At 41.9% G+C, this 20,236-nt stretch overlaps 2 protein-coding genes across 2 annotated transcripts; both read right to left on the bottom strand. All coding sequences in view use genetic code 11, as the record gives it.

The window, feature by feature from the left end:
* Window positions 1-569: 569 nt before the first annotated feature.
* EGR_00819 (Slit 3 protein) lies at window positions 570-2,771 on the bottom strand (the record flags this gene model as incomplete). The annotated part of the gene is made up of 1 exon (XM_024490068.1): window positions 570-2,771. The coding sequence occupies one exon, from the start codon at window positions 2,769-2,771 to the stop codon at window positions 570-572; it is 2,202 nt and encodes a 733-aa protein (XP_024355471.1).
* Window positions 2,772-6,581: 3,810 nt separating this feature from the next.
* On the bottom strand, window positions 6,582-18,389 carry EGR_00818 (hypothetical protein; the record flags this gene model as incomplete). Its single annotated transcript, XM_024490067.1, has 6 exons — window positions 6,582-6,677; window positions 12,582-12,864; window positions 13,968-14,229; window positions 15,792-15,899; window positions 16,248-16,480; window positions 18,298-18,389. 6 exons carry the CDS (start codon window positions 18,387-18,389, stop codon window positions 6,582-6,584), a joined length of 1,074 nt encoding a protein of 357 aa, XP_024355470.1.
* Between the last annotated feature and the right edge of the window lie 1,847 nt (window positions 18,390-20,236).

Below are 20,236 nucleotides of genomic sequence, written 5' to 3'. Positions count from 1 at the left end.
AACCCCTCAAAACTTGTGCCTTGAAACTTCTTCCCAGTACTTTCGTGGGAAAAGTGTCTATGACCACAGTGTGGTTGTGATTATTCATTAAACATAAGCTTCCCATGGAGCATACACACAATACATTCGGCTGTCCTAGATTTTGTTCACAAACCTCGCCTTTTATTACTCTAGCGATATTAGGAAAGCCTTAACCAACTTAACGCCTGCGGGAATAACCCGGTAGAGGAGCTATTATGGGCAACCACTACTTAGTGGAATACGAAGTGCTGCTTTTGAATCCTGCGCCTCATTTTTCAAACAGCTCAACAGAAGAGAATATGGAAGACGGAGTGTAGAGTATGTGTATGTAGAAACCGAAGAAAAGCGTCATGTATAGGATATTGAAGCGCGCATGTTAAGAACACCCCTCCCCTACATAAGAAAGGTAGCAGTGAGTGCAGTGAAGAACATTATGTACACTGTCTGGTGGTGGAGAGAGGGGAGAGGTCTATGCACCGTGAATTTCAGTGAGTGTAGGAGTAAGTGTAGTGTTTACAGTATCCTCTAGTTAGCCAACTCGCATTGGCTCATGTTACATGATTATGTTGTGGGGCTGTGCTCACGGGTGCCGAGGTCTGAACGCTTGTGGAAATACCTGGGCCTGAGTACTGATCACCCATGTGCACTGTGGAGGAGTAGACATGATGCAAGGGACCCGTTTGGGACTGGACGGAGCGGGGGAGCGAGGGTTGCTGTCCAGTGGGAGGGGGAGGGATGTAGGTCGGAGCTGAGGGACTAGAGACTCCTAGTGCATAGGCTGTGGCCGTGCTCTGGGAGGGAAGGGTGCTTCCAAACATCAGCGGATAGCCACCCAGTGCTGTAGACTGAGCAAAGGGAAAGAGAAATGGTTGCTGATTCGGATGACACGCGGCAGCAGCAGCAGCAGCGGCGGTCGCCAGGTTGTCACCGGGGGTTTCGTACATTACCTGATTCGTTGAGGTCTCGTTATACACTGTCTCGTAAGCACCACCTTGACCATTTGCGTTCTGCGAGGACGAGGTAGAATGCGAAGTAAAGGTGCCAGAGTCGCGCTGCTTCGGTGGCATCCCAAGTCCTCCACCTCCTCCTTGATTATAATGGCTCGTTTGGGTGTAGTCGGGAGGATAGCGGGATGCGGGGGCGAACTGAAGTTGCGAGAACTTGAGCAATGATGACGATGCAGCAGAAGAAGAAGTCCCATCAGGAGTGCGCTTTGCATTTTCATGGTGTCGCAGTATTGGATCTGATTGGGCGCATAGTTTTGATCTTCGATAAACGTAGAGTTTCGAAGTTCTATAGGCGATGATAAACATAAGGATTGTGACCAGAAAAGTGCCCAACACTGCGCCAATCACGTCCATCAAGCTAAACCGTTTTGCTAAGATGCTGTATTCCGCAGGTCGAATGGAACCTATCAAGCTATTGGATAGGTCTCTTGACACCGATCTTTCACCTGAAACCTCTTCATTTGGTACTAATTGCATACCTCCGCCTGGTTTCTTTGGAGACCAATGAATACTCACAGTAACCGACGTGTTACCCAGTATATTCTGACCCATACATGAGTACATATCCGTTTCGGATACTTGCTTGACAGACAGTCGGCTTGTTATTTGTTTTGGTTGAGGAGGAGCATACGGATGTGGCAAAATCTGCCCATCTTCCTGTCGTTTGGACATTTCTGTAACGTTACGAATATCCCCGTTGTGATTATGATAGAACCAGCTCACGAAGATATCCGGAGCGCCCTTCATATGACAGACAATTCGGGCCATATTATCAAGTTCTTGTTCAGAATTCGAATGACGAAGGTCAACCTCAATGTGCTCAACCCGAGGCGTTACACAAGCAAGTTCTGGTCGTTTCGGCACTGTGGTATGGAGGTGGGTTTCTAGAAAGGTCTCACTTTCACTCAAGGTGATCTCGTCGAATGTGTAGTCTGCAAATTCGACCGGACTGATACATGTAGGCTGCCTTATGTCACTTCTGGAGTCCCTGCTGCTTCCTACAAATGCACCACTTGTTTTTGTCAATCGACTCCACTTCTGCAGCTGGATGAGCCATCGGAGATTGCAGTCACAGTGCCAGGGATTCTCACTCAACTCAAACGACTGCAGAAGCCTGAAAGCAGGTTCAAAATTGGGAGGTAAGTGGGAGATATCATTACCTCGAATAGAAAGGCTCTTAAGTCCATGTAGACTGGCAAGTTCAATCAGAGGACGCAGAGGAAGTGAGGTTAGATGAGAATTTTGAAGGCTCAAGCCCTGCACCTCAATGATACTGGAAAATGCTTGATCATGAATCACAGGATTTTGGAGATTGTTAAGAAAAAGCGACTTCAGTCGAAGACCCGTGAAGGCATGCGCTTCAATAGTATGCAGGGGGTTGCCGCTTAGATCAAGTTCTTCCAAATGTGATCCCAAATTCGCAAATGCATTCGATGCGATGCTGACTATGTTGCAGTTGCGGATCTTAAGCAGGCGTAAACGCACTTGTCCACCGTGTTCAGGGCTCCGGTAAGGTCGAAGAGCCTCCCGGTCGAGTGTGACTCGTCGAAAAGTCTGATTGGCAACCACGACCATTTCTAGCCTGCCGGAAGGCGCCGGCGGAAATGCTTCAAGGCCTGGCCGTTGGCAGTCCATCATTGAGGAGGCGCATTGGCAGAGATTTGGACAATTTAGACATTTTACGCGTGCGGTGAGAGAAAGTAGAAGCAGAAGTAGTAGTGCTATGACAATCTGCATCTTCATATCACACCAATAGCTACTTGACTTCTGAAAGACAGAGGGAAACCACGTAAAGCAAAACTTTATTGTTTCTTCTAAATAATAAGGTTGGCACAAAACACCCATTACATTGAAAGTCTTTTCCAAAACTCAGACATAAAAATGGTGTGGGAAACAGCCGTTTATTTTAAAATAGACGATTGCTGAGCTAGCATTTTTGTGACCTCGTAATCACGATGAAAGGACCTCCTTCTAATCAGTTTTTGCACTACATAGATGACCTGAAATTATAGCATCTCAAAGTAAAGCAGCGTTTCTCATGATGAGAAAACATGTGTGATTGATTAAGAGCAAAACATTAACATAGATTACCTCCAATTACATATCAACTTTACCTGAGAATCCGTTCTGCACAAGCCGAGAATTTTGTTAAAGTGATTCTTACTTCGAGTAAGAGGCAATTTAGTTCCTATTCGATTACAGGGCCTTAGTATTTTGCACTGAAATACACACAACACTTCGTTTGGCTGACCGATAGCTGGACTGTATGTGGCCTTAGTGGATGCTATAATCTCTTGGAGGAGTCAGCACTCTAGAAACACTGTAGCGGCACGCAAATGGTGGGAAAAAGCGCGAGGGCTCTTGAATTTTGTACGCGTCTAGAAATAAGGTTTCGTGAAAATTGAAGACATAGTGGTTAGTGACTCGATTTGTTACTGCCCAAAAATAATGTGTAAATAATAAAGCTCATCTCAACAATCTCCATAAAAAGTTACATACTTTTTGCGCTTTGAAGGAGCTAGTAATCGTTTCTCTGGTGTCTCAAGGTACTGCGAACCGTTTAACCTCTTTGGTGACAAAAGCCAAAATAACAGCGTTTCTATGCACAACATGGATTCATAACTTGCTCATTGTTTAACAAAAATGGGATATATAAGTTCTGTACGCCTTTCCAGTTATATTGCCTTTGTTTTTGCACCTTGTGGGTAAAAAAATCTCGTATTTACCATAAAATACCACTTGGAAACAGGTATGAAATGTATTTTCAGAATGGGTTCCCATAGCTAAAGGCACAATTGAAAGAAATGTCTGTGCACTTTCCCAGCGTGACGGATTGAACTTTTCGTTGCATAACGCACCCTCCAATAATCCAAATGAGACATATTATGACTTGGTACATCTGTCTATCGAATGCGCAAACGGTTAGTTTTTTAGAGCTCTTCCTATAAATGAACAAATAGTGGGTTCATTATACTAGCCCATAAACTTTATGAACCTCAGTCTAGTGGAGCATTGGACTTGGGAACTTCCGATTTGTGCACACAATGGATGGTGAGCTCCTAACAATAAGAAATCTTGAGGGCGTGACAATAGACTTCTTGCTGTAAAAAGTACCGTTCTGTCTCACAGAATCGGTGCCACGGCCAATTACGCGTCCCATGAGTCATGGTGGGCAGGGCGCGTACACAACTCACATTTGGGCGTGCAATAACCTCTGCATAAAGTGCCATTTGTTCATCCTTTAGTTACTTTTTGGGCTGAGTTATCTGGAGCATTTCATTAGCATAGCAATAAGAGGGCAAAACAGGCTGACTGCTGAAATAAAAAGGGGTGTACCACTAATGTGTTTGCAGTTGGCACAAGCGACCGCATGATATTTTTAACAATATTGCGCTCAATTTTGCGATTCGATATTTACCTTTTGGATGTGTAAGTTAAGTCCTGGTATTTTAGTTGCATAATTACTAACCTTATTGGAAAAAAATAAGCCGATGAAGTTGCCTTGACGACTTTTTATCAAGGTAGTGTGACATGTATTACAGGGAATAAGGATGGAGATCTGGGAATCACGTCTCCTAGCCAGTTAAAGAAGTAGGTTCATTGCAGTGTTAATTTTGATTAAAAATGCTGCGTATTGGCCTAGAGCAAAACCACCTTGCCACTTTCATTTGGGAGAATTACCTCTCCTGACGATGCTCTTCTCCAAACGGACCTAGATTTGTCTATCGTAACTTCTTGTTTTTCACAGAAGGGGAACTCCGGTCAACAGAAGTTAGCATTAAGGCAATTTGGAAACTCCTAAACTGCTTTAACGACTTCAACTGGGCACAACTCATGTTGTCAGTAAAAAGAACCGTGGCGGCAAACGAGATAAATTTACAAATAATTTATGGAGAAGAGCAACGATTTTGGCAAAAGGCCGACACGGAATTCCATGTATGCAGAGCCAGTTGTTTTTCCACTTGTCACGATGGAGAAAATGCTTTTGACACAACTACTGCTAGGAGTGTGCAGTGTTGGCTGCTGCGCTCATTTTTCCCTTGGCAGAGCTCACAATTTAAATCAAGTTAGTGGAATTAAACGACACCCCAGAACTAAGCCAACACATAGGGACAAGTCAACACAGTCACCACCAGAACTCAGGAGCTAACTGATCGCCATAGCACAGATTCTTGATGTTCTAATATTCCATCATAAGAGTAACTGTCTTCAGCCCGATAATAATAAACATCTGCTTCAGTGTTTCCTATTAAACCAATCTGTTTGTGACGTTATTTTGTGCAGCCATTCATCGCAAACTAGTAGAGATCACATGTCAAATATTAGTAACGTCAAACGAATCACGACGTATGGCATGTTCGCCAGCCATAAAAGTTATAGAGGTCTAAAGCATAATCCATTTAGAAGGTCTTGCATAGGAATACTCAAGGAGAAGTGCTAAGGCGCATTGTCAGTTGTTACGTTCAACCCCTCTGTTTTGGGTGTTTTGGATTTAAATTTATAATATCTATGCTCACGAAATTGTTCCTTCCATAAATAATCTTAAATGGATTAGACATGACAGGCAAGGAGAACTTCCCACATTCCGTTAGCTTAATTTCTGACACTGACCGAGTTTCGCTTTCCGAGTAGAAGTGTCGCATAGCGATCCGAATTAATACACCGCTAATACATTGCTGTTACGATGGCAAGATTAAAAAGATGACACAGCGGGTGGAATCAAAAAAGTGTCATAAATCGTGGTCTCTGGGTCACGATTTGACCTGCACTTAGGCCGTCACAAGGACCCACCACCAACATCACTGCTGGAGTGTTTACTTAGCACGGCAACCCATTTTAGGGGCTGAGGTTAGAGGTTCACCCACCCCACCTCCAACCCTTAGTACTCGCCCCAGTAGCAGCGGTTAACAGCTGTACTAACGATGGGCCCTAGCGTCGTTTGGTCATATTGTCACTTCCCATAGCTTATACGAAAGCGTCGAAATCCAGTCCCATCTGTAACCACAATCCTCAACCAAAAGCTTTTGACAACTTTGCATTTTGAAGATTAACAAGCTTTGCTAAGAATAGGCAGCGGTTGAATCAGCACATCTCAAGCTGATCAGATTACAGAAACAACTGGGTCAATGCTAATATCTATGGCAGTGAGAGGCTATTACGTTAAAAAAGTACAATGAAAATCCAATAATGTGAAACGTTTTCACTTGCAAAACACCAGCAAACAGTACCGATGGCTTTAAATTCACAAGTTCCCATGTCTTATGAGCCATATTACCAATAGAATTTACTAGCATATTATTGATAACTGCAAGCGTTTCCTCGTAAAATTTCCCACCTCTTTCCCCCCTTGCGTGGTCTGACCGAGAAGGCTTTCTCTGAGGAGTCGGTGTGTTTACAGCAACTGATCGCAGTCAAACCATCGTGACCTTATAAAGAGAAAATGAAAACAGTATTTACCATGGCTAGTTGGCATGACAACACCAAAACCTTCAATTTCTGTGGCTGTTCACAAAACCAGTGGGTGAAAACGACTAAAAATTCGGCCGCACGGCGTTATTTGATAGAAGCTTTTACTGTAGCAACTGATTGAAGAAGTACAAATGATGCCTTGGTGATATGAATCACTTGCAAACTGAATGAGGCTGCTGCCTGTATAGAAAGGGAAGTAAATGTAAAACGTTGGACCGGGCAAGACAGCATAATCCACTGGATCTTTCAGGTCTCTTCTGAATAAAGAAAGTTGATGTTTAGTAGATTGGAACAAGAGATGCCTACTGCATTTCTGCCACACAAAAGTACAACAATGAATAATAGTAGCTTCCTGGGCATGATAGACATCAACAAAATACGCTGATCAAAACTTACGTAGAGAAAGAAAATTTATGCAAATGATTGCCTGTGACTAACACGTGAAAACAGGTCGGAGTGATGAGCAAGTCATCGAGCCCGAGTAAGCGTGGACATTTTTGGTGAAAAGACTGGTGACATTTTAAACATGGAGGTCCGCTGATTTAAAGCAGGATGAATGTTTAATAAATTACAATTCCAGCTTTAGTACTTTGGTAAAACCGTTAAAACGACGCATGGGTGAATGCATAAAATAAGGTCTATGCACTTTTATTTAAAGATGCAACTTTATACAAACTAGGGTAAGTTGTCGGAGGAAGGTAGACAGAATGGTTGGAAGAATATTACCATAGGTCGGGAGATACAAAAAGTAGGCCGTACACCTAGACATATGGTGAATACGTGTTAATCTGCCAAGCTAGGCGATCTCCCAAGCACACACAGCACCATTGCCATCACCGGGATAGCAAAGCAATTTAGAGGAGGCGAGTATGTGCACGCAGGCCGGAAAGTGAGTCAGTTGGAGGTCTTCCCAGTTTTAAACGCACACACACACGCCACTATTTCACTGAAAAATAACTGAAGCGTGTAGGAAAATCTCTCTCCATGAGTGTGTTTAGGTGTGCAAGTACGTCACTCCTCTGTCCCGGCCTGTCTTCTTGCCCTCTGCCAGCATTCCACGAGTCATATGCCCCTTCTATCAGACATGTTGTCCAAAGACGAAAATAAATTTACTGCCATTTTGTAGAGAATCTACACGGTCTGTCTCCATCGCACACATAATTTTGGAGAACTATGAGCTATTGTCAATAAGACACCACTGTCGAACTAATTGATGTCCCGTTTATTGCTTTTAGGTGTATTGCTGAACATATTCATAGGTAGGTATAAAAAGGAAATTGAATAAGCCTGTGTGACCGGTATTTTTCAATTTCAAGTTTAGTGCGGATGTTGAAGTTAGGATATTTTGCTAAAAAGGTGAGTTTATTGCACACGATAGATACCGAAAAATGTACAGTAACCACCGTTACAGCCATTTAAAGGCAATTTCATGTCATCTTGCGTGTCAATTAAGCAAGAGACAAAACATCTGAAAAGTATATTTATCCACACATTTTATATTATGGTTAGGGACTGGTAGAAACATTAAACTTCACCACTAATCCCGAATTTGCATGAGCTCCTGGTCCCAAGAAGAAAACGAAACTGAAAATTCTACGCAAAGAGTAGAGTTTTTCTTGAAGTTTGTTCCCCTTTGCTTCGGAGGATAGGGTATGAGGGGGAAAAGTTCGACTAAGGAAAAACCTTGGCAGTGCCTTGCACCGACATGTAGTGGCTCCGTTCTCATGCACAAAGAAACCTGTAATCACTCGTTGATAGGGAATAGATGCAAAAATGTTAGTGAGGATTAACAACACAGTGCCCACATATTATGCAAAGCGTAAGTTTCGGTGGATCAGCGATGGAGATTGATAGAACAAGCTCCAGTACGCCATGAAGTAAAGTTGTGGCAAAACATAAATTTGGTTTTTACTCCGATTGCGCAAGCTAGGTTGCTGAGATCAAGCGAAATCAGACTCCGATTAGGCTTGATAACAGCTCCTTTTCAATAAAGTATACTCTTTTCACGAGACCGGGACCAATTCCCATCAGCTACATAAAAAATTACCAAAGCTAGGTGTGTAAACGGCCATAAGGCAAACTTCAAAGATGGCGTGTAACCGTCGCCGAGGCTAGGGATGGCGGTAAGTCCCAGCTTGATTCATGTTTATTTGGATTATTCACACGGGTCCAAGGCGGAACTACACACACAAATAAGAGCCCCTTATGAAAAACAATAACAATTTAGAAGTGCATCACATCCTTGCTTGCCTCACTTGGTCACGAGCCAAACCATATTATGTCTAAGGTGATGAGACGACTAAGATGGTAGAATGACAGTTCTCCAAGCGTTTTTCAGTTCTAAATTTGCCCGACATAAGTGCTCCGAAGAAGCATTCATCGCAAATAGCACTAGCTGACCATAAATGGAACAGAAATGCAAATCAGACCATGTTGACAACAAAAGCACGCATTATTAATGGCTGATAGCAGCAGTTTATGAATGGCAAGTAATATTCAACGTGAAGGCAATTCCACTCGTTTGAGTTTTGCAGCACTGTTCTCCGAACAAGAGAAGTGTGGACTTTCTTCGACCAAAGTTGATTAAAGAGGTGGTAGACCCATCCTTTGAAGATGCCATTTTTAAGTCTAAGCTGAAATCGCACGCAGTGTAAACCACGAGGTATACTTCAAGGATAAAATCAACCAATCACCTCAGATACAAAGTCGACTGTTTGAAGCCTTCCCTTTTAAATGGGCGTAAACGAGTTCGTTGAACAAATAATGAGTTTTGACCTTTGACAAGCCCGCGCGAACAAGATGCAAAAAGAAAGTATGCCTGCCATCTTAGAAGCTCTACGCGAAAACGTCCCTTGCGTCCGTCTGCAAAGATGATTCAGCGTTCGAGTACTGCGTGAGAATCAGCGCGCCAAAGTATCGGCTCAATATTTCTCCACACGGTGTCTAGTGCTGACCAAATTTATGCTTAGAATCGAGACAAAGTGGGACACGCGCCCGGTGGGACAAATAGAGACTGGGTGTAATCTGGAACACTCTCGTGTCCCTTGGCCAAGGCCACCGCAGAAACACCTGGTGTCAGCGTGTGTATTTGATATTCACATACCTAGACAACAGCATTGTTAGGGTGCATTGTCGAAATGTATGTCAAAATACGTTGTTTGCGGCATTGAACATTGGGGAGGGGCTGTAAAAGACTGCCATCGTGTCAAAAAATCTTCAACTGTTGGATAGCACTTTTGAAAATTCTTTCAGATGATTGCTATCGTGACTACATAAATGCTACTTCCGTTGGAATTTACAGAGTACTAACAAACAGAGCTAGGTTTTCGTGGAAGTGGGAACAAAACATCCCATTGATGTGGTGTCGTGAGAATCAGCAAGAACGCGAGGATGAGGGAAACGTTCTAAGGAAGGGGAATGTGTGCAGACTTCACACTTGAAAGGCCACCGCCAAAGAAAAAAAAATAGTTCTGCAACTGAAAGAGGTAGCAGTTGGAAGGTCATTATCAAATGGGGAAAAGTAACGGAAGCGATCAAATTATATATTCTATCTAGTGAATGCGGTTACTTCTTCCATATTCATAATCACAATTACCCGCGCTGACACACTTCCGAATCTGAAACAAAATGCGGGAACGACATTAAAGCCATAAAAATGAGGGAATTTCAAGTGGTAGATGGGGAAGAAACGTAGTTGCCAGGTTCCTACTACAGTGAAAATGTGGATTGTAGAGATGCCTCCATAAGACCAGGTGGTGGGAGAATGGAGGAGGATCACACAGCGGGAAGGCACCAAACCTCTCGCCTACCCCTCCTGCAAGCACCAATACCTCTGCTCCCTCAATGTTGACCTGAAATTGGCGACTAGTGGGGAGGCCGCCAATGTGTCGTCTCACCAAGGTCTTCTGAATACTGGTTTTCACACAGAATAGGCTATCACTGCTCCCACCGTGTGACACCCCCTATGGGGAGTTGAAATTGTGCTAAAGTGGGGCGCGGTTGGTAAGCTAATTGGTGCATACGCAGACAGATGTGGGTGTTAGTCATGCCTAAAGTAAATTGGCACCTCTGAAAAGGACATTAAGATTCATGATTCATGTTATCACTCTGACAAGGCCAGAGCGTTCAAAACTAACGCAGTTAATGATATAAAAATATCAGATCTTGGCATTTAACAAAACTACAGTAACCTTCAAAGAAAACAGTACCAAAGAAGCGAGGGCCCTGACCCTTGCATCAAGCAGACGTTCTCCTCCACGTGATGATTAGTTAGGATTCGAATGAGTGAAAGTGTAGAGGACGATGACAGAAGTTAAGCCCCAATGCTTTAATAAGAGAAATTCTTGTGAATTAAAACCAAGAAGTGGTGCGCAAACACAGTCTTAGAGCATACTATGCTGTACAAGTGCTCCAACCAGCAAAGCGGAACTCGCATGATCAGTGGTTCATTGGTTGTTTTATGTATGCATTAAAATCGTCAAAACTAGTGAGCTTACCGGATTTACAAGTGAGCAAAAAAACTTTTCAATCACGAAAACTCAAAGTTTGGACTTCTTGAGATCCACTTCCGCGCAATTATAACATTTTCCACCCCATTTCACATACACCGTTTGGAATACCAAGAAAATGGAGCTGACGAGATTTATCTAGTTTACTAGGCTGAAAACACCGTCAAAGCTTGAATATGGAAAAGGAGGACAGTTTCCAAATTTCTTAGGTATTGGAGTTCTAGGGTGGCACAGGAAATCGTGCGTGGCAAGGCAATGCGAGCGGTGAGACCGCACATGGAATGCCGTGTTATACCAAGAGTGGCATTTAACTGGGGCTGAATTAATTTATAAGAGCCTCATGTAAACAGCGGCTGGCCCTCCACACGACGTTCTGCGCACTGACGTGGTTTACGTATGTAGCACCGCTGCTCCAGACACAGTTCAAGCCTAGTCATGGAACAGGGTAGTCACACTTGTATTCCTGCATCCCCTGCCCCCACCACCACCAACGCTGGTCACATGCAGGGCCCGAAATACTCGATGCTACATTGAATTTCACTGAAAGACTATTATATCAGGCAACATACGCATCGTACATATGCTTTCGGTCGACTTACGAAATTGGTTGGTTGTTTAGGATAATCCGTGGACCGCAGTTGTAAACTAGCGGAATGATATTGCGATTTTATCAAATTTTGGGCAAAGCATTAAACTGGGCTGGAAAAACCACTGCTGGGAGATTTTATTGCATCGCCATCTACTCACTTTGTGACCCAAGCGAGTGACTCACGGTGGAAGGAAGGAAGGCGAGGTGAGCAATTCCTGCTATTTCTCAGAGAGGTCAGTTAGTAGTCACACGCACACACACCCGCACCTCGTCAGCTTCGCAGCGTCAACCCATTAGCCGCGCAGTAGTCATAAATTGCCCTCACCAAGCACACTTGTGAACTCACTCCTATCCCTACCCCTCCGGACAGGGAAGAAACGCGTCTAACCGCTGTGCCAGTATGCGCGCTAGCGAACGAGCAAACTCGTGACAATGTTGCACACATCACTCCGGTTTTATGCAAAGGCTCTCCACTGCGCCTGAATCTGGCGGCAAGCCTTTGAACTTGCGGAAATATGAATCAAACTAGGGCCAGGTAAATGCACAGACCCATGCCTGCGTCTTCACTGGTAATTAAACACTCACAATGTGTCTGTATGGAGTGTGTGCAGGTGTGGACCTGTGTATGCAATTATTAAATGCGAATGCATACGCCTGAGCACACAAACTTGCAGCCGACCGGGAGTGACGCAGTCAGGGCCACCGGCTGGATGGATGGAAGGTCATAACCCAATGAGCGCAATTATCCCTAAAGAACGCGGAGCGCAATTGGAAAATGCAAGCACACATACACCTGGATGGAGAGAATCAAAAGGAAATTAGTGAGATATGACATAAACCGGGCACTTCAATCTCGAATTCAGCAATAAAAAGTGTTTAATAACTTGATTGGAATTATGGGCTGTAAGGACACTAGTGAATGAGGCATCAATCCCACATCAAGTTGCGAATAAGAGCAACATATTTTCGCAAGCCGGTTGGTACTACTGTGCACAGAAGTGATTGCGCCCCCAATTCAATGAGTTGAGGGAACAGCACTGAGTAAATACACGCCTTAGTGGACTTTGGCCACATCCACATTGACATGTTCAACCAAGAATGATTGGATGGTGGAGAGGGGAGGTAGTAAAATGTAATGAGAACACGATGTACAAACATAAATCGTTGTGGAATCACATCAGGAGCAAGACTATCCGTATTGTGTACACAACTGAAGTCATTAAACTGGAGTAGGGGGTTAACCTTGCCATTTGAAGGTAAAATGTAAACGCTGAAATAATTTGTGAAATAGGTGACCGAGGCACTGCCTTTTTGAAATAAAACACGACTATTTACAGTTAAAACCCGACGAAAATGCAGCCTAGGAGCTTTCCCATGTAAAGCGATTCCAATGAGTCACAAAGACAATCTTGAGCTGAAAGTTAAGGTTAAAAATTTGCAAGAATAGGAAACCCTAGAGAAAATCGCTATTGTAGGAGGCGGGGAATGGCCATGGGGGTAGAGTGCTCCGCCTCAAGGAGCCATACAATGCCCCCGAGCAAATAAAATCCAAACATGTTTCAGCCGTGTTATACCGTTCTTCTGTATACTGAATTATAGAATTCAGCACTTCAACAGCGCAATACCGAAACCAGCCACTGTTTCTGACTGATCTATTTGAGAGTTAACATTTGCTAAAGTGACTTTTTTAACGTATCTCTGCGGCGTTTTTGAGTCAAAAGGCTTGAATTCGTTCAATAAATTATTTGACAAAGGGAGGTATGCACTATGCACTTTTAAGTTCAATGATTCCTGGGGAGTAATTATAACCACAACGCTTTTGTTGGAAGCTAAAACCACTGCTTTCTAAACATAATGCAGAAATTTGAGGCATCGAGACGCCTATATATGTCTTAGCTCTATAACTAAGCTTGTGGCTTCTAATAGTAGAGATTGATGCGGTTTTGAACGATAGGCAGGCTACCTAGAAACTTGAGTTTAAACTAGCGGAGAATACATCAAAGTAAAAATTATACGCAGTAAGAGCTACGCACATTTTCAAACCATCAGTTAAAACTCGCTGATTAGTTACGGGCATGGGGACATAGCAAAGATGACTTACCACAAAGAAGCGTTACGGCTCCAAACCGCAGCAATTTCGCTTCGTTTAGCCTATATCCACTCGCTGACCCGTCCAGTGAGCTGACGATTCTGATTAATGGTGGACTACAGCGCGCGTTCCCGAGTGTCATGATAACAGCTTTGCTCTCCTTCCATTGGTCATCTGAAGACCTGCGCATCCTGATTGGTCAAGGAGCAGCCAATAGTTATACAAACACTGAGCCATTCGTCATCTAATAGGACGATATCACTCTGATTTTTATTTGTATTTACATCGGTTGTGGGTTGTTTTTGGTCCATTCATTCAATGACAGCTGAACAGAAAGTAAGCGTTTTATTCGACCTACTAAGAAGTTCCAAAGATATAAGCACAATAGTATACAAAGTAAGCGTAGGATAAATACATTGCAATTTTGCTCATTTATTTTTTTCCTTCTTGGATATAATATTAAATGATTATGGATTTGGTCGCAACAATAACTGGTACACTGAAGTACGAGTTGATTCATTTCAGCTACTTGGTCATTCAGAATGCCTTAATATAGGCCGAAAGAGTGCAAATTCCATCGGAATGGACAACTCCGAGCATTAAAAGATAATATTTTCTTCTCTTATCTAGTTTACACAAATCAGAGAACGTATACAGTCTCCGTTTGGAAGAACAACAGGAAGCTACCTCATCCGACACGACGTTGGGCCAGTGGGTGATGCGTCGTTAGCACTTTTAAAGCCCAAATCAAAACTCCTCCATTATAAATAGGCAGAGTTACTACCTACGAAGCCCTAGTTGGTGGCTGCCAGTAAATTATCCCCCAAATTTGCTATCCATTTTTATACATTGCCAACAAAATATCTGGTTTTCTCCATAAGGAAACATCTCGAAAACTGCCATTCGATGTTTATTTCCGAATCAGTCAGTAGTGCTTAAGTCTCAAACTCGGTTGTCCGAACATCGAGTGCGTGTTTTGTGCCCTTTGTAATCATACTAGTGCTGATTATGAACCTGTTGGTGAATGTTCACAGACTTCGATGAAAGGTCACAAAGAAGTAAATAGTCGAAGTTGAGATGATTTCAAACGCATCCACAACCATCGACTTAGCAAAACCAGCAACATGTAGGTGGCGTAGTGCAGCTGATTAAGTTTGCTGATATTTGCTACCTCGTTAGGCGAGAAAATGCACAGGCGATCTCCCATTAGTCAAAGGATTGGATATATCCCTCCGAGCATTACCATGTAGACGCATACTTATTATGCTCTACATTGTACGTAAATGGAAATGAAAGATCAGGCGATGGGTTGGATTCGTAATTTTATTACTATAAATGACATAAAATCCCTCATAATGAAGTGTATTTAAAAGAATTTATTTGGCTCATCCGTTGATATCCAAGGCTGTCTCCATATCAAAAATGCCTTAAAGTAAGGAATTCCACTGAAGTTCAGCTTTGATATCTCTAAAACCTGTTAATACGAAACTTAAACCAAAATCGACGATTTATGGACAACATTGTACTACTAATTGCATTGTATTTTGCAATTCAATGACGCTTGCTGTGGTCCTGGTTAAAAGTGATCAACGACTGCAAATGTTGCTAGAAATCAACAGTAGGAATCTGCTTGAAACAATTATTTCTGCAACGGTGATAAAGCATTGCGCATCCACGGCGTTGCTTCGTCAATAATTACCAAAGAAACGATGATACAGTTGGAATTGTTAAATTACAAACATTAAGAAAAATGGAGGATCATTCTAACTCCAGAACTAGTTTCACGAACGCAATAATTTATCTATGCTCCATTTCTTACAGCTGAATGCATTATAGGTCTTCCTCGCCTAGATCTTTGATCAGCTACAGTAACATGACCCATTCAGTAGCGGAAAATACATATCTTGATAAAAATCAAACTGTCTAGTTCTATCCCCTAACCAACCTGTCATACTGACCTGTATTTGCTTTTTCTGTGTTGTGACCAAAATCTTGCCCTTAGAGAGTGATTTGTTCAGCATCACAATGTTGTAGAACTACCTAAATTAAAGTATTTGTTAGGAAATGATCCAACAATTTATTTCAAAACATGATATGGATCGTTTTACTCAAGAGTAAATTAAAATTCCTTTCTGATGAAATAATAATCATGCTTAGAATTTTCCCACACTCAAAGGTAACATTTGCGTACATAAGAACTTTAACATCGTTTTTGCCTAGAAAGTGACAATCAAAATCATTAAAGAAAAACTTTTATTTTAAATGCATACCTGATCAGATCAGTGGAGATTTTTAAGAACTGTACGGCTTGAGCTGCTTTTTCGATACAGAGAATCCGATTTATTTCCCTAGTATTTTCCAAAGTCGGGTGTCTTAATTGCCAGCGAAGGAGAAATATGTCCGTTGGGGCACATACCTCTAGGCGCAATTCATTTCCTATTATGATAGGAATAAAACTAACGCGGAGAGGGTGATAATTCCCAACCAATCGTTCGCATATACATTTGTTAGCCCTACTTATATCACCGCGTTTTCTAAAAATACTCATGAGACTTTCCCTTTACTTAAAGATTTTAAATATTTAATAGGCATAACCTGCCTTCTAAGACCCTTGTGAGCAAAATAACCACTTATTATGCGTATGTTTGAATAAAAAGTTTTTGAAAATTTCGTATTCAGTCGAGTTGGAGAATAGTTTTTGGTATTTTTAACAAAATAAGTATATATGCGGTTCGGATTCGCTCTATAGACGACAAGGTGGCGTTCTAGTTGACATGAAAAGGCAAAAAAGGCTATGCTAATCGAAATTTACATTTTAAGATGAGTCTTAAACCTTGAACCCCCTTCTTCCAGGCAAATGTTTGACACATTTGGTCATGAGTGCTCCTTCTTTATGCTCATTTATTTGTTTATTCAAATACTTTGAATGACTCGAGAGTCATTAGCGCTGTCAGAAAGAATTGACCAGTGACTTAGCAAGATAAGGAGTTGCTGTTTCCATAACTCCACCGTATGCACATTTACCTTCAAATTACTTATCCTTACCTCTCGGATAAATATGCAATTTTGCACAGAAAAATAGCCACATGTAGTAATAAACCAGCTTGATGATACAAGTAGAGATATTGTATTTAGGATAAATGCCAAAAAGTTAACTAAATATTACTCGATTCCATTGCGTGGTGTTCGCAGTTGAAGAAGATCTGTTATGGAAAAAAATTGAATTTTTAGAATGAAACAGTCTTCGTATATCAACGGCAGGAATCAGGATGCGAGAATTTAACCTCCGAGAAGCTGGAAGGGTGAGCTTTGGGTGAGAGGGAACCCATTTGTGCCCCCTTTATGTAGGAGAGATGCAGTTGTGATTGCACATTATCAGTGATCGCCTTCCATCAGGCTATCGATTTAAGGCACTTCAGCTACAGATTGGACTTTATTGCGTGACATTACATGGAAACGGTTTAAAATATTTATTTTGAAATTTTCATTGCCCAAACTGCATCAAAGTCATGTACTTTAGCAGATTTGAACATTTCCATCAGGGTCACTTGTTGCCGGTGTACTTTTGCGTTCTCAATTGACACGCGCGAAAAGCCGATTCAACATGCATTTTTCCAGTTCCGTGCGATTGCTGCAAAAGCATACGCCTGTTTAGCCAAGCAACCATTCCCACAGGACACAAAGTAATAGTAGGAAAAACGCTTGTTTCTTACTTATTTTATGTAATTATACAAAACGATTCTAAAGTGTGTGACCGTGCCTTGTTCCCTGGGCGGAAGCCTTTAGCAGCATGAAGACATAATGGCCAGAGTTGCGACTGCACACAAATTACTGCGGAGTGTTAGCTGGTCTTGTTGCCCCTCATATACACCAAGGCAGTACTTCTAGCGTTGGAGCGGAAGCACAGTCCTGAAAGTTTGATAAAGATACTTTTCACCTCACTTAGAAAAGTGATTCAAAGTGATCAAAAACTCATCAAATAGCTCCACCCTCTTGTGCGCACTTAATCAATTTGGTCAGAGATCCGGGGGCCTAATGTTTAGCCCTAGGGAGGGGCCGCTCGCATCATAAAATGCACAAATTCACACGCAATACTCATGGACTTAGCTCTAGTGAAAACATTTATTATGCATTCGATGATCGAAGAAGTTCATTAATCATCCCTTGAAAATGCGCAATCAGGGTTAGTGTTTTATGTCCAATCCCTCAGTGTCCGTAATCAGTATATCCGACATTAGTGAATCAAGTTGGATGGTAACGTAGCGAGAGTTAGATTTGAATTTAAATTACAACTATCCTTTGATTGATTTACTACCCCAAATAAAGAAATTAAACTAATAGAATATAATATTTTGTGTTAAATGCTACTAAGATTCACATCGAACATGGAATATTTGATATATTACCCATGGTTGCAAAAGACTCATTTTTCGTCATTTAAACTCAAAGTGATATTGAAGTACTAATTTCGCATCTACTTCATGCATTTCAGCAAAAAAAAGTAATATAAAATTAGGTACTAGTGAGTTGAGTCGTACAAAAGTTACACTAGTTTTCCATAAGAGGATAGTGCGTTTAGGTGTGATTTAGTTTTCTGTTCTAAGATAGGATGACAGTTGATTTGATTGGAAGAATTTGCGAATACGATCATTCGACTTTGAAAATGTAAAGGAAGCAGCATATTTGCCTACTTTTAATGATGCCATTCAGTCGCACCAACATAAACACTCGTGGTGGTGGCTCGCATTGATTGACGCCGCTAGGTGATTGTCATTATCGTTAAAAAGCGATGCTCGAGGTAAGGATGTGCGCAAAAAGGTGGATCACCTCGGAAACGCTCAATGTGAACTAAACGCTCCAATGTTAAAGGCATAAATAATGGAACGAAAAGTAAATATTTGTCTGTCTTGATGAACCTAGAAACACAAAACCAGTTGTCCTATATTCAAAATTTTACCAGACATTTTATTGCTCTTTGATAGCTCATTTAAATTGACCGCAAATTCAGTGGCACAGGTGAAACCCGATGCCTTAAGCAGGCCTAAATAATGGAAAGGAAAATTGTGAATGGTACTACGGTGTCTAGACACATCACGGGAATAGAGAAAAAGGTCCCACCCACCACTAGATATTAATCGCACCGGAAACGCAAGGAAGAGCCTAATTTTTGGTCAATTGTGAGTGTTTTTCGCCGCCTTTTTATTGAGAAACTCCCACAGTGTTGGACGGCGCAACACATCAACATGCGCACACACAAATGCTCGTACACAAAGACGTCCGTCGATATGTGACAAGTTAGCGCGCCACGTTGAAGTGTCAACTGTGGATGCGCTGGAACCCGTGAGAGAAAACGTGTGCATGAGCGCATGTGACTGGTACTGACACTTCATAACAGCCTTTTAATTGTGTTTCAGATCCCTCTCACACCGAGGTCGAGGCTAGCCTAATCGGATTTTTAAAAACTACTCAATGATTTTGTAAAAATGGTATTTCTATTAGTGTTTCTTCACGTGTCTCCAGTCAAATAGACCGCAAATGCTCCTAAGCGGTTGGTAAGTTTGGGTCATGGTAATTACAATTTGCATGTATCATCGAGAAAAGAACACAGCAGTTCTTGGACCTCTGCATTTCTTTACCCGGAAACTATTTTGAAAATAATAAAGATGTAAAAGAATACCAACTAGGCTGTTTATTTAAACTCCCCACAAAACTAAAATTTTATGTTTTATGGTCTGAGATGGATGTTGCACACACAGAGTAAACTATGCCTTTTACGTAACAACAGTATGACTTTAACTCTGCAGTAACAATTACTGGGTGGTCCCGATTCCGAGAAAATCCTAAACATTCGTAATACATTCGCCTTCCTCTACTCTTATTCCTTCTCCACGTCCTCCACGGTCAAATAGTAAATGTCGACCAGCGGCCACCCACAAGCAGGACTGAAGGTAGTGGGCCACTATTCCTTTTGTATGATGGAAAGCTGTATATGCAATCCACATTTTTAGGATTTTGACCATGTATTTCCATCATTTTCGAACGGTTTTTGGAGTTCCAAATGATATGATTTATCGGAAAGATTTTAGGCTGCTTTTATTACTTCTCCACAGCTGAATGAGACTAAGGGAATGACACTTTGAAATTTGCATTATTGTGCAAGATTTGAACAAATAAAAACAAAAAAGGACATGGAGGGTAATTTCTTATGGGATTAATGTTTAAGGAGAGATCCGTAAAAGAATGACTTTTCGACGTTTTTTGCTTTCACTACCCACTAGTAAAGGATTTTCTCATCCTGGGCACATCAAACCATTCATTTAAGTTCTTTAAAATAGAACACAGCCGACAGCTCCAAAATCAAACTTCAGTTTTCGCCTAAATCTTGATGCGGAAATGGCTGGCAGTGTACGGAGTTTTATTAGACCAGTTTTAGATGAAAGTTAGTGTCTGGTGTTTTGGAATTAGACGAAATACCAACATGTTTAAAGATCAAGAAGTTGTACATACGCACAAAACTCGATATTTCGTCAATCACCCTTGAGGACCGTAAAGA

This window comes from Echinococcus granulosus, assembly GCF_000524195.1.
Source record: "Echinococcus granulosus chromosome Unknown EG_S00003, whole genome shotgun sequence".
Classification (NCBI taxonomy): domain Eukaryota; kingdom Metazoa; phylum Platyhelminthes; class Cestoda; order Cyclophyllidea; family Taeniidae; genus Echinococcus; species Echinococcus granulosus.
Note: the sequence above shows the minus strand (reverse complement) of the source record. Positions and strands in the feature narration are given on the sequence as shown.